Below are 24,133 nucleotides of genomic sequence, written 5' to 3'. Positions count from 1 at the left end.
CATGTTGATACCTAAAATGCATTCCAGCACAAGGAAGATTCAGAATTAAAAAACATTGCTTAGTTTAAAAGAATGGATGATACCTGAAGTGACTTGCAGATGATCACTTATTCCTGATGACCAAAATACAGTGGTGCCCCGCAAGACGAATGCCTCACAAGATGGAAAACCCGCTAGACGAAAGGGTTTTCCGATTTGGAGGCGCTTCACAAAATGAATTTCCCTATGGGCTTGCTTCGCAAGACGAAAATGTCTTGCAAGTTCCTGCGGGTTTTTTTCCCTTTCCCCCCCCCCCTTTTCCTAAGCCGCTAAGCTGCTTATCAGCTGATCCCCTGATAAGCCGCTTAACAGCTGATCCGCTAAAAGCCGCTAAACCGCTAATAGCGCTAATCTGCTAAGCTGTCAATAGGCTTGCTTCGCAAGACGAAAAAACCGCTAGACGAAGAGACTCGCGAAACGGATTAATTTCGTCTTGCGAGGCACCACTGTACTCATTTGATTTAAAAAGGTTTAGATTGCAGCAACTGCTTAAACGTAATGCTGTCTGAAAGAAATATCCGTAATGGTTTCAGTTGATTTATTTAACAAACGGCGGTTTGTTTCTAAGTGTTTAAGAATGTTTACTGACTTCATACATCCCATATATTGATCAGTGTAGTATAGCTGTGTAAATATAGCTTCAGTATAGCAGTGACGGTTGTCACCCTACCTAAATGCTCTCTGCAATGCATTGGAGTGAATTAAGCTTACAGGGTGAAACAAAAGCAATTTAGTGGCAGCATAATTGGATGGCTAGGCTAAGAGAATAAGGAATGCAGAGCAGAGAATGAAGGGCAGCTAATTGCTGGATATGATCAGCTGACATGGCGAGAGATCATTCTGTTACGCCAAGGGTGGCTAACCTGTGGCTCTCAGGATATTGTTGGACTACAGTGGTGCCCCGCAAGACGAATGCCTCGCAAGATGGAAAACTCGCTAGACGAAAGAGTTTTCCGTTTTGGAGGTGCTTCGCAAAACGAATTTCCTATGGGCTTGCTTCGCAAGACGAAAATGTCTTGCGAGTTCCTGCAGTTTTTTTCCCCTCCCCCCCTTTTTCTAAGCCGCTAAGCCGCTTATCCGCTAAGCCGTTAAGCTGCTAAATGCCGCTAAACCGCTAATAGTGCTAATCCGCTAAGCCGTCAATGGAAGAGACTCGCGGAACGGATTCTTTTCGCCTCGCGAGGCACCACTGTACAACTCCCATCTTACCTATAGGAGCTGATGGGAGTTGGACTCCAGGCAACGTATGGCGGTCCACAGGTTGACTACCTCTCTAGTAACTAAATGGTAGGTTTAAACTAACAGTAACAAGCATACATAGTGTCACAATGCCCATCCTGTGGCTCTTGCCAATAGAGCACCTTGAATTAAAGTCCTTCATTGCACTAAATCAGGAGCAGGGAACATGTGGACCTCCTTGCTGTGTTGGTCAGACCAGAACTATTACCTGTAGCCAGCACAGCCTCAGGGATGATGAGATTTGAAGCCCAGCCCATCTTGAATTCCAAAGGCCAACCATGTGTGTATTATGCTATGGCATTGTCAGAAACCCTGTGTTGTGTCAGTTCAAAATATGCTGAGGTCAAAATTCTAGTTGCATCTTGACAGCATTGCTCAAATCCAAGTTGTCCTGAACATAAGCCAGATCGACTCAAGGGCATAAAATGCATTAAGTTTTAAAACTACTAGGTGCTTGGGTAAATTGCTAGAATTGCTTTAATGTGCACATTTAACGTATAGCAAAAATATTGATAGTCTGAGATGATGCGACCCAAAAAGCTTAACAGGACCAATTAAAATGATGTGTAATTGAGAAGCCTAAATTTAAACGTCCTGGGAATGGTTCAGTTGTGCACCAAGTGCACTTTTCATGCAATTAAAGTAGCAAAAGAAATAACATGGTCACGCTTCTTGATTTGATTCTGAAACCATCCTAGCACAATGCCTTAGCCGTGTGGCCAAGCTTATTTTTCAGGTACATGAGAAAAGGATTGAAGCATTAGAAGTTGACCTCTCCATGTTCCCATGAAAGACAGCTAGACCATAGCTAATTGACTATTGTTGCATTGTTACAGGTAAAGTCTGTCATAATTACAATCTCAACTAATAATGTATGTGCAGCATTTTATTATTTAATAGCATTTTCATGTTTCAGAAGGTCACTTCATGCACAAGTGTAGTTTTCCTAAAAACGCAATACAATACTGGCATTTTTTGTTAGGCACTCTCAGGAGAAAGTACACCAAGTTTGCAATTCTAAGCATTCATGGTCTCTTAACAAGACAATCATCAATGCTGTGGTACCTTGGTTCTCAAACTTAATCCATTCGGGAAGTCTGTTCCAAAACCCAAGCGTTCCAAAACCAAGGTGTGCTTTCCCATAGAAAGTAATGCAAAATGGATTAATCTGTTCCAGACTTTTAAAAGCAACCCCTAAAAGAGCAATTTAACATGAATTTTGCTATCTAACGAGACTATTGATCCATAAAATGAAAGCAATAATCAATGTACTGTACTATAAAATAAATAAGACAGCATTGTAGATGCTAAAAATTTTTTTTCTCCTTACCTGTACTGATGATAGTCATTGTTTGGATGGGGGGCTTTTATCCATTTCCACAGTCACACAATCAGTCAATCAGTAGCTGAACTGGGTTCCACACAGTCACAAAAACAAAATAACCGAAAAAGCCTCAAAAACACAAAATAAATATCAAAAACAAAAGTGCCAGACTTAATCCGTTCTGGAAGTCCGTTTGACTTCTGAAATGTCCGAAAACCAAGGCGCAGCTTCTGATTGGAGTGCCCCGGAAACAATAGCCGACAGCTGCATTGGATGTTCGGCTTCCGAAACACATCCGAATACCGGAACACTTCAGGCGTTTCGGCGTTTGGGAACCAAGACGTTTGAGAACCAAGGTACCACTGTATATTTGTCACTGCCATACTTAGGAATTCATCCTCATGTTGCAGTATTAGATATGGAATTGGCACTTTAGAACTCTGTTGATCAGGTTTTCCAACTCTGCTGGTTTATCCTAGAAAGTTTGCTGTAGGGATGCAGATATGGAGTAGGGGGTGTTATGAAGAATTGCTTAAGTTAGTTTAGGACACAGATATCCCAAAGGATGCTATTGAAGTACCCTTTTTCAACATGTGCAAAAATGAAGTGTTGAAACCGATGGTCACATAAACTACTATGTATAAATAAATGCACTATGGTCCAAAGGGTCGCATCAGGGTTTTAACTTGCATGGATGCCAAGTTTTCAGTAAATAGAGGGATTAATTGGTATTGGGCCAAGCAAATGAATCTCAAGTTTAAAGCAAATCATTCTGAATAAAGGCAATATTATTTTTGTGCTTCTGATTGTTTAGTCGAAACAGTTAGTTTAGTTTGACATAATTTTTATGCAAAAATATATATACTAAAAATGTTACTGTTTATTTCCTTACTCGCTATATAAAAATTATTTATTACATGTCCTGTGTCCATGTAATTTAATGGTGTTAAAAACATCACATCATTTCTATATATTAATATTCCATCCTTCAGGTTCCCAGTTGATGCTGACCAAAATGTATTGTGATGTAGATAGCATTTAGTACTATTGATGAGAATGTCTTGATTATCACAATGTCGTTTTCCCTAGTAACTCTAAAACAATCTGCTCTACTTACAAAGCCTCAATTGCACACTTGAAGTGAGTTTGTTTTCTTGTGCCCTGAAGATGCCAGGTGGAAAACCTAGGACCAATATGTCTACACTGCAGACTTTGCTGTGTACCTTTAAACTGGTGCTGCTGTTGAATATGCAATCTATTTTCTCTGTAGCTTTGAAGGTCAATGGAAATGGTTCTCTTTCAGTCATTTTGTGAAACAAAGGTGGGTGTGAAAGACTTGCTGTACTTCTCAGATTCAAAAGTTAAAGTTTATTGCAACAAGATTCTACCAGGGATGCACAGCACAAGCCCTTGAAGAAGGGAGCTTTGTTAAAGCTGAACTTGACTTAAAGGCACTTTCAAGATGGGGTTCCAGTCCCATGTGTACTAGATTGCAAATTTATTTATAAACTAGGTTCATTTTCCCTCCAGCTATGTTGCAGTGACCCGTTGCATCCCTAACAAGAAAGGAAATTTAAATTTAGCATTTAGCAAAGTTGGTTACTATTTTCTCTCTTCCTGTGTTCTCTCCAAATACCACCTTGGCGTGCCTTAATTCTAAAAGTACTTTTGTTCTTGCTTTTTCTCTTTTTTGGCCTAGACTTCCTTTTAAAGGTCTTTTGTCTTATGTAGCCTCCTTGAGAGCCTGTAACTTTTTTTAGACTTGTATGTTCCTTTTATAAGCTGTGGTCTATCTGAGCCCTCATAGCAACTTTTACATAACCTCCAAGCATGCTTCTCGTTTCCCTGGTTGATATGCATTGGCACATATCCGAATTCAGTAAATGAGAAATAGATGCCAAAGTCCAAAGCAGTTGTCCAGAAATGTCAACAGGGGGCTTGTATTTTACTTGAGTTACTTGCTTTAATTTAATGATTAACAGGCAGAAATGCAGAAACTTTAAATGATCCAAGTGCAACAAAACTGAGTAACCTGCATCATGTCCGAAAAACCAATTTGCATTGCTGACTTTGAGGAACATGCTAAGAAATTTCTTCGGAAATCTGTGTATGACTACTATAAGTCTGGAGCTGATGATCAGCAGACCTTAGCTGAAAATGTATCTGCATTTTCAAGGTAAATAAATAAGCTTGCATGTAATTAAACAGGGCAATGGGGAATATGAAGCTCTGAAGCATGTCTGTAATGGAGTTAAGCTGCAGTGACAGTGGACAGCTTGGTTGTCTACAGGAGTCATGCTTAACTGCTGCTGGAGTTTCTGGCTAAATAGTCTTAACTTTCCACTTTCACTGTGTCCATGTCTGGTGGGTACTGAGTTGGAGTAAACAGTTCGGACAACCGCGCTGTGTCCCAAAGGCCGCTTTTTGAGTGACTGGTAAGGGTGGGATTATCTTGATAGGCTTGTTCTCTCAACCCAACAATTTCTCCCTTTCCTTCAGCATGGAAATAAGCAACAACTTCAGTGCACCCCTCTTTGTCTCCTTGCTTGTTGAGATGAAGGGGTATTGAAGAGAAACAGTAGATGTATGCTTCAAAACAGTCCAGGACATGGGGGTGGTGAGGCTAAACAAGTTAATAGCCAACATAATAGCCATGCATGGAAGGAACGAAGAATGTCTTCCTGAGGGAGGCTTGCACACCCCCTTACCTGTATTTCTTAACACAGGTTTTTTTAATCATCCAAGCCTTTTACCGTATTTTCCGCTCTATAAGACAAACCAGACCACAAGATGCACCTAGTTTTTGGAGGAGGAAAACAAGAAAAAAAATATTCTGAATCTCAGAAGCCAGAACAGCAAGAGGGATCGCTGCGCAGTGAAAGCAGCAATCCCTCTTGCTGTTCTGGCTTCTGGGATAGCTGCGCAGCCTGCATTCGCTCCATAAGATGCACACACATTTCCCCTTACTTTTTAGGAAGGAAAAAGTGAGTCTTCTAGAGCAAAAAATATGGTAAATTACAGTTAGGCCTGACAGTACCTTGGATCTCAAACACCTTGGCTCCTGAACAAATCGGCTCCTGAAGAAAACCCGGAAGTGAGTGTTCTGGTTTTCAAACTATTTTTGGAAGCTGAACGTCCGACGGGGCTTCCGCAGCTTCTGATTGGCAGTAGGAGTTTCCTGCAGCCAATCAGAAGCCGCACTTTGGTTTCCGAATGTTTTGGTCACGAAGAGTCGGACATGACTAAACGACTAAACAACAACAACAATAATATGCTCATGGGCTGGCAAGATGGATTGCTATCTCTTCTGTGTCCCTTCATCCCCTGCCACTGATCAGCAGTGAAGTTGATGAATATTTGGATGGGGAGGTGTGAGGGTTATGCATGCAATGCAGTAACTTTTTGCTTTGTTGGTTCTCATGGAGTCAAGAGGCCATGGTCTCCCAGGGAGTCAGCAGTTAGGATTTCAGGCTGGTGGCTTAAGCCATGAGGCAAATTGAGATGTGGCTGCTTCCCATTCTCTTTGGACTTGGTTATCGTAAAAGAATCCTAAACATCTGCAGTGTGGATGATGGCACCAGCGTTTCTGTAACAATTTGTGAACATGCTATTTTGAAATCTGCCCCCCGCCAAACAAGAGATAACTGAGCTGGCTTCACCCTCTCCAGGTTAGTGCTGGGGAACTAAAAAAAGATTGTCCTCCAATATTTCTGTTCTTGGTGGGTAAAATTCTATCCCAAAGTCTCCTTCAGCCAGATCGTTTCTTCGAAAATAGATTTTGTGGCAAGGTCATGATGCCTGTGGGCCTGATGACATTCAAGGAAATCAATTTGAAACCACATCTTTCAGCATTTTAAATTAGAGTGGGAGAAAATGATCAAACCTCTGATAATCAGTTCCGACACATTGCATCCCTGACTTTCCCAAAGCCTTTGGACAATGAGCTGCCCTTCGCTGATAAATGTGGGACCAATGACAGCTTGTTTACCAAAGTTGTTCACGCAATGCGTGTCATTGCTTCCCTGAAGCTGAGTGCGACGAAGGTCACCGAAATGAGACTTTGTCTCAAACATGGAGAGGAAGGAATGGGAGGCTAAGCAGAGTTCAAGGCTCCTAACAGACAATGATACAGACAAATGGTACATCGAGAATACATGGTTGAGCTGTTTACTAAAACATTTATGAGGAACACAGAGATGCTAGTGGAGGCTTATCAACACACAATGCAACATGGTTTAATGACTTTCCCATTCTGAATGTTTGGACATAGGTTATTCCATTTCTCAGGAGTGGCTTTAAAGAGCACAACCTGGCCTATATTTATTGTGGCATCAGTCTACCTGTCTCAGTGCTTAAAGGTAAAGGGACCCTGACAATTAGGTCCAGTCGTGGCCAACTCTGGGGTTGCGGTGCTCATCTCGCTTTATTGACCGAGGGAGCCGGCGTACAGCTTCCAGGTCATGTGGCCAGCATGACTAAGCCACTTCTGGCGAACCAGAGCAGCGCATGGAAACGCCGTTTACCTTCTCACCGGAGCGGTACCTATTTATCTACTTGCACTTTGACGTGCTTTCGAACTGCTAAGTTGGCAGGAGCAGGGACTGAGCAATGGGAGCTCACCCCATCGTGGGGATTCGAACCGCTGACCTTCTGATCGGTGAGTCCTAGGCTCTGTGGTTTAACCCACAGCGCCACCCGCGTCCCATGTCTCAGTGCTTATGCTGTATAGAAAGAACATCCAATTCCAGGGAATGCAATAGGTTGTTGGGACAGGTGAAACATGAGTGGTTCCTGGAGCTTTTGAAGATACTGAAATGCTTTCTGTAGTTAGCACAGTTAAGTCTGCAGCCACTTTCACACCATACCAAGGTCTATGATACCACTTTAAGCGCTCATTACTCCTCCAAAGAATTCTGGGGGCTGTAGTTTGTTAAGCTGTTAGGAGATGCCTGTTCCCTGCCCCGAGAGCTACAATTTCCAGAGTGGTTTAACAACCAGTCCCTCTTCATAGGGAACTGCAAATTGTAAGTGTGATGGGGAATGGGGCTCCATAACAACTCTCAGTTCCCTTAACAAACCCCAGAGGGAAGACATGATGTTTTAAAGTGGTACTGTAGCACCTTAAATTAATGGTGTGAATGTGGCCTCTGATTCCTTGCAGCGGTTGCGCAGCCTCGGCGATGCCGAAAGTCCCAGCCCGAAACCCCTAATGCTTGACAATATGCCTGCATTGTAGGATGTACCGTATTTTTCGCTCCATAAGATGCACTTTTTTCTTCCTAAAAAGTAAGGGGAAATGTCTGTGCGTCTTATGGAGTGAATGTGTGGTCCCTGGAGCCGAATTGCCCAGGGGCAAAAAGCAGATCATGCTTTTTTTTGCTTTTTTTTAATAAAAAAAGAGGGAAGTGGGTGTTGAAACAAAGCCACTGATCGTTTGCCGATCGGGGAGAGAGATAAGGGACACTAGAGAAAAAGGAGGCTGCCTGGGAGGGGGAAGGTAAAGACAGCAAACTTGCAAAGGAAACTTGCAAACAGGAAGACTAAAACAATAAGGAGAGAAATTAGAAGAAAAGGAGGAGCAAAAAACTGCTCCAGCTAAGGAAAAGACACAACACTAAGGCAAACAAGAGGGAAGGGAGTGTTGAAAGGAAACATCTGATCGGTGGGATTGGAAAAGAGATAAGGGATGCTAGCGGAGACTGCCTGGGAGGGGTGAGGTAAAAGCCCATGGATCCTCAGGATTTTTACATTGGGTCACCCCAAATTCACCATCAGATCACATAGCATGTCCATGGCTACAGCCGGCACCCAAAAAATCACGCATCCACTGTTTCATGGGGCTGCAGTGGTGCAAAAACGTGGTTTCAAAGCACAGATCCACATGGATCCTCAGGATTTTTGCATTGGGTCACCCCAAATTCACCATCAGATCACATGTCTGTGGCCCCACAGCATGAACCACAAAAACCATACATCCACTGTTTCGTTCAGAATATTTTTTTTCTTGTTTTCCTCCTCTAAAAACTAGGTGCGTCTTATGGTCTGGCACGTCTTATGGAGCAAAAAATACGGTAACTTGCTTTCCTGCCAGACCTTCTTTACCTGCCAAAAGTTGATAAGTGTGTGTTGACCCTGCCTCTTTACATTTCTAGAACTTGGAACTTGCCACCCAAATTATCTTCTTCTGGCTAGCTTCACACCACCTGAAGGTTAAGGAAGAGCTATAGGGACAGAACTACCTAAATTGTATAGAAATTTATTTATGTATGCTACTACAGGGGCAAGAATGCTATTTGCCCCAAAATGGAAAGAAGCAGAAGTCCTGGCAAAGGAAGAATGGATACAAAAACTTGTGGAATATGCAGAAATGGTGAATCTTACCAGAAGAATAAGAAATCAAGATAACAAACATTTTATAAAATAATGGAAATGGTTTATTGAATATTTACATATAAATTGCAAACAGATGAAAACATTGGCAGGGTTATTGTAATAACCTGCAGTTTCATAAGAGTTTATATTTGAAGTAGATAATTAAATGAGCAAATAAAATGAATTTGGATATGCAGAAGATATTTAAAAATTTAAGGAACTGTAGAAAGAGGGAAGGAAGTCAAACTCTGAAATGTTAAAATGATTGTAAAATTAATGAAATGTATAAATGTGAAAAGTATAAGTAAAAACTTTTTTCAAAAAAGAAAGTTAAGGAAGAGCTGGTTCCAGTCCGTACTGGTGGGAGCATTAAATGATAGCATTTGCTCAGCAGTAAACAAAGACAAAAAGTGTTTTGCAAACTCTGGAGTATGATTCCCGTCTGTCTGATAAGTTGACTTCTCCATTTCCATCTGTGCTAGGTTAAGACTGTTCCCTCGGATGCTGAGGAATGTGTCTGCTCTGGACCTGTCGACTTCCATCTTGGGCCAGAAACTCAGCATGCCGATATGTGTAGCAGCAACAGCCATGCAATGCATGGCTCATGCGGATGGAGAAATTGCAACCGCCAGAGGTATGTTGGAAAACCCAGCTGTGAATAATATAACCCAGGAAGGAGCTCAGCAATGTTAAAGAAACCTTGGGTGGAATTCCCCTATTGAGCTCCATCAGCGAACGCCCTGTGCAAGGATTTCCATTTGTGTAATGGGGCTTCCCTCCTCTTCCTCTGTGTGCTCCCCCATTCACCCAGAAAATGACTCCTGGGGAGTTGGGAGAACCCCCAGAATTTCCAGTGCCTCTTATCAGAAGATGTATAAATAAAGCTGTCAATAATAATTAATAATAATTTATTACTTATACCTTGCCCATCTGACTGGGTTTCCCCAGCCACTCTGGGCGGCTCCCAATAGAATATTAAAAACACGATAAAACATCTAACATTGAAAACTTCCCTAAAAAGGGCTGCCTTCAGATGTCTTCTAAACACTGTGTAGTTCTTTATCTCCTTGACATTTGATGGGAGGGCGTTCCACAGGGCGGGTGCCACTACCGAGAAGGCCCTCTGCCTGGTTCCCTGTAACCTCACTTCTCGCAGTGAGGGAACCGCCCTCAGAGCTGGACCTCATTGTATGGGCTGAACGATGGGGGTGGAGACACTCCTTCAGGTATACTAGGCCGAGGCCAAAATTGCTTCTCATTATTTAAAGCAGAATCCTGAGAAAATGAAACTTGAGAATTTTCTAGTTGCTCTATCCACAACCCTGAGCCAAAACAACCATAAAAATCAGTACCTTCAGGGCATATAAATAGTGCCAAGAGCAAGGCTTGAATGAGGCGTTGCTTTTCAATTAGAGCAGTGTTTCCCAACCTTTTTCGGGCAAAGGCACACTTGTTTCATGAAAAAAATCTCGAGGCACACCACCATTAGAAAATGTTTAAAAAATTAACTCTGTGCCTATATTGACTATATATAAAGTAACTCTCTTTAATAGGAATCAAATAAACACAAAGAAAGTATTTTATAATTACTTTATTATGAAATAGTAAGTAAACAGAAATATGAAAAATTATAAAATACTTTATTCAGTGCGCCTTTTGTCCCTCTCCTCGAAATGCTCCAACTTAATGTTCCTCCGCGGGCTGGCCATTGGAGAGCCGTGTCGCCCACACCGCAGCCCAATACAATATGAACCCTCCCCTCGCAAGCGGCAACCCCTCCACACTCCCCACCTTAAGCCTCCACACGCGCCCTGCCCAAAGAGATGCCCGCCCGCGCGCGAGGGGATCCTTTACCTCAGCATCCCACCAAAAAAAAAAAAAAGAGGGCGGGAGACTGCGGTCCCTCAGAGGCTGGGCGTTAGGAAGAAGCAGCCGCCTTCATCCAAGCAGGAGCAGCAGCAGCTGTAGCTGTAGTAGCGCCAAGCTGTGCCGGGGGCTCCGTGCCCATGAGGGGAGGGAGGGGAGAGAGAGGAGAGGCAGCAGGTCGCCCTCTTAAGTCACGCGCGCAGGCACCACCACGCATCCCTCACGCCCTCTCGCAGAGCCCCTGCTCAGCACCTCCCGCCTCGGGGACGCCCGTCATGAGCCGCTGAGAGGCCGCCAAGCCTCCAGGCTGCTCCCATTCAGCCTTAGGCGCGCGCCCGCCTCGGGAAAAGCGGTGCTGGGAGGCAGAGAGAGAGAGAGAGAGAGAGGACGCCGCTGGCCGCGTCCCACCCTCAGTCAGTCGGCTCGGAGCTACTGAGGAGAGGGAGGTGGGGACGACGGCGCGCGCGTCTGTTCCGCTCGGGGCCAGCGCGCCCCCGCCCCCCTCTCCAGAATCCCCAACTAAATACGATGCGCTAAGGGAGGGGGGGAACCCACCCACAAAGAGGACGCCTTTCTGCAGGGCGCCTAAGGCCTCTCGCCGCCCGACTCGCCCGCCTCCCTCCCACGGTACACCAGGCAACGTCTCGCGGCACACTAGTGTGCTGCGGAACACTGGTTGGGAAACACTGAATTAGAGGACAGCTACTATTCTTGCTTTTTAGCAAAACGTCTAGCTTTGAACACAGATGGGATTGAAATGTGGAAAAAAAAAAACCAACCATAGGAGTTTTATTGATGAGATTTGATGCCAAGGTGGTTGGTTTGTCCTGCACTGTCTTGGACCCTTCCCAGAATCACTTGTTTCTGGCAGAAGTAATCGGGTTTAAATGCGAACCTAGAATTAAAAGCTTCAGTTGATTGAACTAGTGTTGTTGTTTTTTAATTGGAACAAAGCTTTCCCCACTTTGTGGCATCTCAAAACAATATCCTAATCATGGCTGACATCAGGTGTGACGCAGGTAGAGATATGCCTGTCAATTCAGAGTTGGGAAACTGTAAAACACACTCCTGATTGGCAGTGAGAGCAAGGCTCCCCTTTGCCAATGCACAATCAGCTGGTTGACAGTGAGAGAGAGCCTTTTGACAAACCCTTCTGGCAAACCCGTTGACCCTTGCCCCAAACGGGGCACAAGGAATTCTGGTGAACTCACAGTCACCACCCATCAGCTGGCAGGTTGTAACTTCAAGCTTAGCTTGACTTGGATTTTATTCCCATGCTGCAAAGGAAAAGTTTGGTGACACCAGATGATTGACAGGAAGCTAGAACCAGGGGTAGACTTTGGTAATCTGTCATAAGGCATCCTGTGCGAGGCCAACATTTGGCACGCCCAAATGGGATCTTCTCAGTTATGGATCTACTCAATTTTGTGCCCCTTGTGCGGGGGAATGACCCACATCACCCTAAATCCGGCGCTGCGAGGACCACAGCCTCCTGTCAAAGTTGCCAGAGTTGGGGGAGAGAGTTGCCAGAGTTCCACACCTCCACCCTAATGAACCTCTCTGTGTTGTTTTGAGATGCTGGCTTTTATCAAATTTGCCGAGAAATGAAGACAACACCATTCCAGTTCTAAAATTCGTTGTTACGCTTCAAAACGCGGCATGTGAGTCCTTTACTTCTGATGGTTAGTATACAGTGGTACCTTGGGTTAAGAACTTAATTGGTTCTGGAGGTCCGTTCTTAACCTGAAACTGTTCTTAACCTGAAGCACCACTTTAGCTAATGGGGCTTCCCGCTGCTGCACGATTTCTGTTCTCATCCTGAAGCAAAGTTCTTAACCCGAGGTACTATTTCTGGGTTAGCGGAGTCTGGAACCTGAAGCATCTGGAACCTGAAGCATCTGTAACCCAAGGTACCACTGTATTAGAAATGGATTGCGTGGAGACTAGCCTGCCGGACATTGTTGGACTTCAGCTTCCATCAGTTCCACCCAGCAGTGCCAATGGTGTAGGGATGTCACACAACTTCCTCCAACACAGGATGGATTGCTCACAATAACTATCCCCCTAATGCTTTCAAGTGACATTGAGGAGGGACAGGATATTTAAGTTTCTGTGACTGTGAGCATAGCATCATATTTAAAAGTTGTGTTTGTCTGTGAGAAAGGTAATTTATAGTTCTCGTTTATTTTAAGGAAGGTGGTTATGTTTAGTAGGGAAAAGCTTCTGAATTATTATTTTTAAAAATCCTGTGAAACAGGCATTTCATTCTTACACTGCCCATACATAGACCTGTGGACTTGGTCATCTGGTTACAGATGTTTGTTGGTTATGAAGAATTTGATGGGTTTCCCCGTTCATTATTTTTTAAAAAGTCCTACCTGGAAGGAAACTTGGCAAAAGGCCTCCGTACCAGTGTGTCTGTCACTCTGAGTAGTGTGCTGTCAGTTTTGGCCTCAGTTTACATCTTACACATTCCCAAAGGTACTTGGGGATAATATTCTCTTAGCTTTCCCCGCTTCACTTGACTGCTCACATCACAAGAATCTATTGACACAGAACATCCACTCCTTTTTGAGGGCAAGAAATTTCAAGTGTCTGACAAGCCAGCTCCCTCTAGTGGTCATCCTGGTTTGAGATGTTGCTTTCAAATTGACATTGTGGTCATTTTGAGAGGATGCTTTTTAGAAGGAGCTGAAACCTGATGGAGGTAAAGTTTACAGATGGAGAGAGAAAGAGCACAATCGTGTTGTTGCAGGTTCTCAACTTCCGTGCAGTGGGAAATTCCCGGATGGCAGTGTTGAGCTGCTTTCGGGTAAGAGTAATGAAGTAATGAAGAATTAAGATGAATCCACAGTTGTACCTTGGTTCTCAAACACCTTGGTATTCATACGTTTTGGCTCCCAAATGCCAAAAACCCAGAAGTAAGTGTTCCAGTTTTCGGATGTTCTTTGGAAGCTGAACGTCTATCGGCACTTCCACGGCTTCTGATGAAGTGCAGGAAGCTGCGGCAGCCAATCGGAAGCTGCACCTTGGTTTTCAAACGTTTTCCAAAGTTGAACGGACTTCTGGAATGGATTATGTTCGAGAACCAAGGATGACTATATTTGCTTTATTTTCTAAAAGTAGACAGCAGATCCCCCAGAGGAGATGCAATAATATATATTTCTATAAAAGAACTAACAGAATCCATTATAATTATTCACGTAGCAATGGCTCCTCTCATGGGCACTTCTATACAGTCACTATTTTCAGGTGGACTCAATCACATCCCGACAAATTCAGGCTACACAATTAAAGCTGGTTTGGAGCTGTTTCAAAAGAAATCTCCTGATGCAAAAGATAAGACTTTTTGCAGTAAGGAAAGGGATGGCAAAATGCACTGGAAATTGTGGCGTAACACCAACTGACCTCCTTGCAAAGAAATCAGGCTGCCATCTAATCTCTCTTGCAAACAAGTTGGCTGAATGCTCACTAAAAGGCCACCTGGAAGCAACCTATATGCCCATCTTGTTTTGATTACATGGAGTCTCTTTCCCCCCCCCCCAATAGATTTTTATTGAGATTTTAAAGGTTACAAAAAGAAAAAATAAAGAACATATTTAAACAGAAAAAAATAAAAAATAAAAATACAGAACAATACAAAAACAAAGGAAAAAAACACACACAAAAGATACAGATAATTTTAAAAAAAACACAAATCAATCCTTTACATAACTTTCTTTCCTTTGCTTATTTCCTTGACCTCCTCACACCTCCCTTTTTTGTATTCTAATTCAATTAGATATTTCAGCAAATCCTTTCCATCTTTATTTTTATCCTAATAATTTATCTTAATATACTATAATTTTGCATTCTGTTCTTTCACCAGTTAACAATCCATTTTTACTTAATCCTTTATATCATTTCTCTAAAACCACATTACTTCATTCCAACATCCTTCTAACATTCCTTAATTTTACAATGTTTCTGTAGATAAACTTTAAATTTCTTCCAATCTTCTTCCACCAACTCTTCTCCTTGGTCTCGGATTCTGCCAGTCATTTCCGCCAGTTCCATATAGTCCATCACCTTCATCTGCCATTCTTCCCGGGTGGGCAAATCTTGTGTCTTCCAGTACTTTGCAATAAGTATTCTTGCTGCTGTTGTAGCATACATAAAGAAAGTTCTATCCTTCTTTGACACCAATTGGCCGACCATGCCCAGGAGAAAGGCCTCTGGTTTCTTCTGAAAGGTATATTTAAATACCTTTTTCATTTCATTATAAATCATCTCTCAGAAAGTCTTAATCCTTGGGCATGTCCACCAAAGGTGAAAGAATGTACCTTCAATCTCTTTACACTTCCAACATTTATTATCAGGCAAATGATAAATTTTTGCAAGCTTGACTGGCGTCATGTACCACCTGTAGATAATTTTCATTTGATTACATGGAGTCTCTGCCCCAGGGAGCTCTCAGGAATTTGCTTGGGAGGTTCTGCTCCACTCAGATGGGAGTGATGCGCATGGGGAGAGGGCTTCAAATGTTTGGGCCGCGGCTTGGAGCCATCACTACATGGACTCTGTGAATGTTGGAATGGGGACATTGTGGGGTTTTTTTTTATAAAGCAGCCTGCATGAATTCTCAATAAGAGCACGAGAGATTGAGGGGAATGGTTTGTTTAGGAAGTGAAGTAAGTTGCAAAAATATGCTATGATTAAGTAGATTTTCCACATGGTGGAGCTCTAATACCTTGAATAGAAACCCAGGAATCCCAATCAACACAAAGGATTATTATAATGGCAGTCACTAGGGACCGATACAAGAATCTCAGTATGAAATAATATTGCTTAAAGTGTACTTGGGGCAGTCTGCTATGCCTGCAGTATAGTACATAATTGTCAGGGAACTGCCATCGGAGAGACAGGTGGTGGACAGGCTACAGGAGAATAGGAGAGAATCTGCAGTAGAAGAGGGAACCAGCAGGGGGAGTGCAGGAGTCACAGCGGAGGGGAGGCTCTGGGATGCTTCCAGTGAGAGTAGTGGAGAGGTAACGGGACCCCCGTTGGGAACGCCCACCCTTCGCCGGAAACTGTCACGCAGAGAGTCTCGAAAGCGCATGTCTGTCAAAGAGCTTTTATGTTGGCGTAAATTCCGTAGACGCCCACTGTCAGATTCTACCAGCGACTGACGGAGTCATGCTTTGGGGGCTCCGTTAGTGCATCGGTTTGGATGACCAGCCAAACCCCAGAGGGATCAAGCTTTTACGCACAAGCAGCTCACTATCCCATCACAGCAATCTGACAGTCTTTGAAAGCAGCTTGTGCAAGCAGAAGGCATCATGAGCGAACCATCCGGAACCGGAGGAGCAGGAGCGGGAGCTGGCGCAGATCCAAGCCTGGAACAAAGGTACAGGGCGTTGGAGGTCCAGCTGGCACTGCAAACGGCGAGGCTCGAGGAGAGGAGGGCTCAAGATGCAGATAAGGGGAAGACCACCCCACTTGCCAGACGGGTGCCTGGACTGGTGCAGAAATTTGGGGGGGATCCCCGGAACTATCAAGCCTTTAGGACAGAGATGCAATATGCTCTCAATCTACTGTTTGATGACTTCCCCGACGAGAACTCTAGAGTGGCGTACGTGATTGGCCATCTAGAGGGAGGGGCGAGGGACTGGGTTCGGCCCCTGATGGCAGCCAATAATGAAATCTTAAAGGACACAATGAAGTTTTTCCGCGCCATGGACTTGATGTTTTCCAGCGAGATCGAGCAGGGAGTGGTGCGCAGGCAGTTAATGGCGTGTAAACAGGGGAGCCGATCTGTACGTGAGTACTGGACTGAGTTCACCATGCTGATTCATAGACTTGGGTGGGACCTTGCTAGTGAACCTATTCAAATGCTGTTTGAAGAAGGTCTCTCTCCGGCAGTGAAAGATGAACTTTCCCGGGCGCCTAGGGCGGAGTCTATGGATCAGCTGACTAAATCAGCGCTGTCCATTGGGGCACGCCAGGAAGCTAGAGCTATGGAAAAGCGGGAAGGAAAGGGGGAACGTTGGAAGGACTTCCGCATTCCAGAGATTCCGGAGCAGCCTTTCCCGCCAGCAGAGCCGATGGAACTTGGAACAGCGCGCGCGCGCGCAGTTTCAAACACCAGTGAAGGGCGGAAGAAGGAGGGAAAGAGCGGCAAGCGATGCTATCTCTGCCAACAGCCAGGTCACTTTGCCAGAGTCTGTCCGCAAAGGAAGGAATGGCAAGGGATGGCGGGAACTGTTGGGGGGAAGGAGGAAGAAGAAATCACGGAGCCAGTAAAAGCCAACGCCTGGTTGCCAACATCAGGGCACAGCAGCCAGGCCAGGGAGTAATGAATGTGCCCACGCCGGAACCTCCAAGACCAGCGCTTGTGATAGAGGTGTTGCTGGAACTGGCAAACGGACACCCACTGAAGATAAAGGCGCTATTGGATTCAGGTAGCTCATGTAATTTCATGAGCAAAGAGTTTGCAGCTGCACACCAAATACAGACTATCCCATTGAGTAAGCCTTTGCAGGTTACCACGATTGATGGGAGGGAGCTGTTGGGAGGAGAAGTGAGCCAACAGACTGTACCAATGATAATGAGGGTGGCACGACACACCGAACTGATAGCGTTTAACGTAGCCACCTTGGGAGGAGCTCCTATTATCTTGGGTATGAGCTGGCTGGCGCTACACGATCCGCTAGTAGGCTGGCATCAGAGAGTGGTTTCCTTTGGATCAGCACATTGCCTAGAACACTGCAAGGAGGGAGAGGCTCAGGCAGGCGCCAGGGGCACTCTAGCAGTGATGGAAGTGATGGACAAAGGGAGGGTGCCACCACAATACGCTGACTTGCTTGACGTATTCAGCGAAAAAGAAGCAGATAAACTGCCCCCGCACAGACCCTTTGATTGTCAAATTACCTTACTCCCAGGAGCACAATTGCCAGTGGGCAAGCTGTATGCAATGTCAGACAGTGAGATGCAGGAGTTAAGGGAGTTCATTGACAAGAATCTCAAGCGAGGTTTCATCAGAGAGTCACGAGCGGTGGGGGGCAGCCCAGTGTTCTTTGTGGACAAAAAAAACACAGGCAAGCCCAGGCTTGTATGTGATTTCAGGGCCCTAAATGCAGTGTCAGAACCAGTGACTTTCCCTATGCCCAGAATTGATGACATTCTAACACGGGTGAGAAAAGGGAAAATTTTTACCAAGCTGGACCTTAGGGGGGCATATAACTTGATACGTGTGAGAAAGGGGGATGAGTGGAAGACCACTATGTTCACCCCCTTGGGGGCCTTTGAGTACACCGTTATGCCTTTCGGATTACAAGGGGGCTCCGCCTGTTTTCAATCATTCATGAATCACGTCCTGGGGCCACTGCTCTACAAGAACTGCGTAGCGTTCTTAGATGACGTTCTGGTGTACTCAGACAATGAGGAGCAGCATGTGCGAGATGTAAGAGAGGTACTGAGCAAGCTGCGAGAAAACCGGCTGTGGGTGAAACTGGAGAAGTGTCAGTTTCATACCAGGGAGGTGGAATTCCTGGGGTACCGGTTGTCTGACAAGGGATTGGCCATGGATCCCAGCAAGGTTCAAGCGGTACTGGAATGGAAAACACCAAAGACCAAGAAGGACGTGCAAAGGTTCCTGGGCTTCGGAAACTTCTATAGGAAGTTCATCAAAAACTTTGCCCATTTAACAGCGCCCATCACGGATTGTCTTAGTAGCAAAAAGAAATTTGTTTGGACGGGAGAAGCGCAACAAGCGTTCGAACGCTTAAAGCAGGCGTTTGCGTCGGAAGAGCAACTCTTGCACGTGGATCTACAACAACCAATGAGAGTGGAGACTGACGCGTCAGACCGAGCGGTGGGGGCCGTTCTTCTCCAGCCGGGAAAAGATACGTCTGAATGGAGACCGTGTGCATTCTTCTCGCGGAAGTTGAACAAATCAGAGAGGAACTACACAGTGTACGACCGAGAACTGCTCGCCATTCATGAAGCATTCCGGAAATGGCGGCACTTGCTGATTGGGGCGCAGCACAAGGTTCAAGTCCGAACTGACCACAAAAATCTGGAATACTGGAGAACAGCCCGAGTGCTGAACCAGAGACAAGTGAGATGGGCCCAGGAGTTCTCCAAATTCCACTTTGAGATTCGTTACGTGCCCGGCTCCGAGAACGTGAGGGCGGACGCTCTTTCCAGGAAACCTGAGTACTTAGAGGGGGAGGGAGCGCCTGAGGCAAGGCATGTAATCTCTGAAGACCGCTGGGTGTGTGGGGCGGCATTGGTGGGGCAGAGGGAACTGATAGAGGGTACGGAGAAAGATGAATACGCCCAAGAGAAACTCAGAGAGCTCCGGAGGACAGAGGAGAACACAGGGGGGTTCGAAGAAAAGAACGGGGCGTTGTATTACAAAGGGGCACTGTACATACCCGACGGGGAACTGAGGGGCAGAGTACTCAAGCAGTTGCATGACAGCCCCACAGCGGGACATTTTGGACAGCACAAAACCATGTGGTTGGTTACCAGGGAGTTTTGGTGGCCCAAGGTGAGGGAGGACGTACGGGAATATGTCAGGGGTTGCGACAGGTGCCAGCGAGCGAAAGGAGAGAGGGTGGCGCCAGCGGGGCTATTACAACCCTTACCCACGCCCGAAAGGCCATGGGAGGCAGTATCCATAGATTTTATGACGGACCTGCCAAAATCCAAGGGCAAAACAGCTGTCATGGTGGTGGTAGATCAATTAACCAAGATGTGTCATTTTATAGCTTGTTCACATGCAGTCACAGCGGAGGAAACCGCCAAGTTGTTTGTAGAACATATTTTCAAGTTGCATGGCGCCCCCTTGAGGGTGGTCAGCGACAGAGGGAAACAATTTACTTCCAGGTTCTGGAGGAAACTTATGAGCTTACTGCACGTAGAACTCAATTTCTCAACTGCCCGGCACCCAGAAACCAATGGGCAAGCGGAAAGGGCAAATGGGGTTTTACAACAATACCTGAGGTGTTATGTAAAAGACAGAGAAAATGATTGGGTGGATAAGTTACCTCTAGCAGAATTTGCCTACAACAACGCGGAGAACGTGTCCACAGGGATGAGTCCCTTCCTGGCAAATTATGGGTGTCACCCCCGGGCATTCCCAGGAGAGGGAGGGGAGAGGTGGAGCGTGCCGGCGGCGGAATATTTTTTTGAAGAGATGGAGGCGATCCACCGTCAGCTTCAACTTAACTTAGAGAAAGCCAAGGAAGAATATAAGAAGCAAGCAGACAGAAATAGGAGGGAAGGTGAAACTATAAGGGTGGGGGACCGGGTGTGGTTGTCCACCCAAGGGCTACCGTTCAAGGGCGGGAGTAAGAAATTGAGGCCCAAAAGATTGGGACCCTTTGAGGTCATACAGCAGGTCAACCCAGTGGCATTCAAACTCAGGCTGCCCAGTCACATGAAATTACACCCAGTATTTCACAGGTCATTACTGTCGCCGTACCGAGAGGGACGCGAGTGGGGGGAGCGTGAGAGAGAGGCCACCCAAACGCCCGTGATAGAAGAGAGAGAGCGCGACATGAACGTGGCAGGAATCATTGATTCCAGGTGGAAGGGGAATCAGGTGGAATATCTGGTAGAATGGGAGGGGGAAGCAGAGTCGGAAAACACTTGGGTACCAGCAGAGGTAGTCAATGACGAGGTTTTAATAGAAACATTTCATCAGCGTTTCCCAAGAAAACCGCAACCCGTGGCTCGATTTAGAAGGGAACACTTTGGGACCACCGATGAGGAAGGAGAGTTTGAAGGGTTCCCAGAGTCAGGGGTGGGTGAAGAAGCCGACTCCGACGAAGAAGAGGAAGACGGGGAGAGAGACGGTACGCCGTGGCTGGAAGTGTTAGAATCCTCGGACGACGAGGAGAGTTCCTTCAGGGGCTTTCCGCCCTCACCGCCAGTGGGAGAGGAGGCGGGAGGGGGTGAAGGGGGCCCTGGGGGGGAGGTGGATGTCAGGGAACTGCCATCGGAGAGACAGGTGGTGGACAGGCTACAGGAGAATAGGAGAGAATCTGCAGTAGAAGAGGGAACCAGCAGGGGGAGTGCAGGAGTCACAGCGGAGGGGAGGCTCTGGGATGCTTCCAGTGAGAGTAGTGGAGAGGTAACGGGACCCCCGTTGGGAACGCCCACCCTTCGCCGGAAACTGTCACGCAGAGAGTCTCGAAAGCGCATGTCTGTCAAAGAGCTTTTATGTTGGCGTAAATTCCGTAGACGCCCACTGTCAGATTCTACCAGCGACTGACGGAGTCATGCTTTGGGGGCTCCGTTAGTGCATCGGTTTGGATGACCAGCCAAACCCCAGAGGGATCAAGCTTTTACGCACAAGCAGCTCACTATCCCATCACAGCAATCTAGAAGTTCATGCATTTGTATCCTAAATGGTGATGCTATCCTGAGGACAAAAACCCCTATGTCTAGTGAGATACAGTATTTCTCAATAGATAAGCATTTTAATGTTAAGCTGTCACTCAGGTAACCACCGTAGGTAAATACATAACACAGTGCTTATTTTTTTAGTTTCTGTTTAGGTGATCTTTGGTACATTGAAAAGTTTCAGAGAAATCAGTGTATTATATAAAAGGCAAATTACCATAATATTGATGACATCTAAAGTAAAAAAGTGTTTGGTTTTATTCTAAGCCTTAATTGGAGCTTTAGTCACCTTACCCAAACAGTATATTCTGTTCAGTGATGAACACCATTTATGTAAAAATTAATAATAATTGGGGTGTGTGTGTTATTGGGTTATTGTTTTTAACTTTGATTTTGTAGATTGTCATCTTTTCTGTGAACTGCCCTGAGACCTCCGGGTATAGGGCATATATAAATTCAATCAATCAATAAAATGATTATATGAGTTCTGTACCTGGAGGTACTGAGAACAGTGTTGAAATAAATAGGGTAGTTAAATGACTGTTGATAAAAGATGGAAATAAATGTGGAGAAGTCCAGCTACAACATTCTGGTCCAAGTGTCCTCTTGCCCCAAGGAAGCCACTGAAGGAGCCATGCATTTGGTGGCACCCAGTTCCGTGACTACTAAGCTAGAAATGTTCTTCTGGCTTATTCCTTGTGAGGGTGTCTAGATAATTAATAAGTGTGCAAACTTTCTCCCAATGCACTGTAGGTAATTCAGGGAATAGAACATAAAGCAAGGGTGACTAAGCTGTGGCCCCTCAGCTGTTATAGAATCATAGAATTGTAGAATTGGAAGGGATCCCAAGGATCTTCTAGTTGTCCCCCGCCTCCCCCCGCCTCCCAACAACGCAGGAATCTCAGCTAAAGCATTCATGACAGAAGCTGTTGGACTCCAACTCCTATCAGCCCCAACATGGTTGATGGTCAGGGATGATGGAATTTGTAGTCCAATGACAGCTTAATCATCCTTGTTGTAATGCAGGCATAGGCAAACTCGGCCCTCCAGATGTTTTGGGACTACAACTCCCATCATCCTTAGCAAGCAGGACCAGTGGTTAGGGATGATGGGAATTGTAGTCTCAAAAACATCTGGAGGCCAAGTTTGCCTATGCCTGTTGTAATGTATTGTGTCAAACAAGCATCCCACAGGATCTGGATGGGAGATTTGTTGAGGGCATTTTCTGCTATGCTTAGTGTGGGTAGCCATGGATTAGGAATTGCAAATTTCAGATGAGGAACATGTGACCCTCCCAATGTTGCTGGACTAAGCACCTCCCACCATCCCGAGAAGCCATGTTTTCTCGGGCTGATGGGCATCGGATTCCAAGGACCCCCAACTTTGGGTTACAGAATTTTGCAGAGAAGCCTTGGATAAATATGGCTAACCATATTGGAATGTGGAAACCTGATGTCACAATTAACCTTTTAAGCTTCCTTGAATTCCATGGTTGGGTTGGAGTTATCTTTAAGTCGGAACTCGCTTCCCAAATAAGTCACGTTCTCCCAAACAGCCATTTGGCAGTTTGTCATGGAAGGCATAGAGCACCCCAAACTTGTGTTGACTCCCTGCTTCTGAAGTGTGTGGGAATAAACCTCCATGAATTCAGTCAGCTTCCGGGTACAGTCCATAGCTGTCAACGTTTCCCCCTTTTTAAGGGAAATTCCCTTATTCCGAATAGGATTCCTCGCAAGAAAATGGAAAAGTTGACACCTATGGTTCGGTCAGTTATGGAGGACATGTAAGAATGTGATGGAGACAATTGGGAATGTGGTGGAAGGGAGTGCAAGTCTGCTCAGATCCTCTTCCTCATCCACTTAATTAAGTGTGGCCAGATAACCTGTCCAGGCATTCTCAGAAGAGGGGTATTGTGTGTTTGGATCATAGGCCTTTCAGGAATGGAAAGGCGTTGGTAACTATCTGCTTCTGTGTATAATGGAGATCTAGAATTTGAAATGGTTCCAAAGGAGCTCTAACACTTGTGAGTCGTCAGCTCTATGTCCAGCAAGTACTTCTGCTATGTCATAGAGTTGTCCAGCATCAGCCTAATGTACCATCAGAGCTTGGCAAAGCTGAGCCAATTGTTATTGGAGAAATGGAGTTTGGAGCTCCATCACTAGTCAACGCTTGCACAAAATATAAAAGTTGACTTAAACTTGCACAAATATTTTAAAAGGCTTTTTAGGAGAATGTCAGTGACTAAAGTCATGTCCCTTATTTAGGACTCCGTGACAACCCTGTGTTAACAAGAGCAGTTTATTTACAAAGAAAGGTAGCTGAAGTCCAGTAAGTGCTGAAATCAAGGCCAGGGCAACAAATATGTAGGTTGTAAGCAGCCAACGGCAATTCTGAAACCATCGAGGATTCAGTATTTGAGAAATTAAGTAAATGGTTAAAAAATGAACTGAAAACCAATCGGCTGACCAGAGAGGGAAGGGTCTGTCAATTTTGTTCTCTTGGTTTCTCGCTTTCCCTAATCTTAAATTCAGTTTTCCAAGTTTCTTCAGAAATTTGCATTAAAACAAACACCTTCATGAAAATTATTCGGCATTTTGGTGTGAATTTCTCCCAATAAATGTATTTTTCTCTGCAGTTTTGACTAACGTACACATTCTTTGCAAGCAATGTCTCCCAACTGTATAATATTTTCAGAAACATATACTCATTTTTATACATATTTTACCATAGCAAATGCATTTTTGTAAATTTTGATGGGTTGACGAAATGCACTGTGGCTGTGTTTTGGTTCTCGTGTAATTTCAGAAAGTGCTGATTTGATAAAATTCACACCTTTGGCTGCTATAAAGAGAACAGAGCAATTAGAAAGCTCAAGAGATTCCCCCCCCCCAGCCCATAATA

At 45.0% G+C, this 24,133-nt stretch overlaps 1 protein-coding gene and 1 long non-coding RNA gene across 2 annotated transcripts in view; both read left to right on the top strand.

Moving 5' to 3' along the window:
- The first annotated feature begins 487 nt into the window (after positions 1-487).
- On the top strand, positions 488-1,921 carry LOC309338487. The gene is made up of 2 exons (XR_014154926.1): positions 488-893; positions 1,300-1,921. It is a non-coding gene; the product is annotated as an uncharacterized lncRNA (long non-coding RNA).
- A 2,684-nt stretch (positions 1,922-4,605) lies between these two features.
- The window catches only part of HAO1 (hydroxyacid oxidase 1), a 33,308-nt gene continuing 13,780 nt past the window's right edge, over positions 4,606-24,133 (top strand). Inside the window, exons 1-2 of the mRNA XM_081855673.1 lie at positions 4,606-4,778; positions 9,457-9,608. Of these exons, the coding sequence (XP_081711799.1) occupies positions 4,642-4,778; positions 9,457-9,608 (289 nt within the window). The 5' untranslated portion in view covers positions 4,606-4,641. The remainder of the gene's footprint in view (positions 4,779-9,456; positions 9,609-24,133) is intronic.

This window comes from Podarcis erhardii (assembly GCF_964252035.2).
Source record: "Podarcis erhardii genome assembly, chromosome: 3".
In the NCBI taxonomy this organism is placed as follows: domain Eukaryota; kingdom Metazoa; phylum Chordata; class Lepidosauria; order Squamata; family Lacertidae; genus Podarcis; species Podarcis erhardii.
The sequence above is the reverse complement of the archived record's forward strand: the minus strand, read 5'-3'. Positions and strand labels throughout refer to the sequence as shown.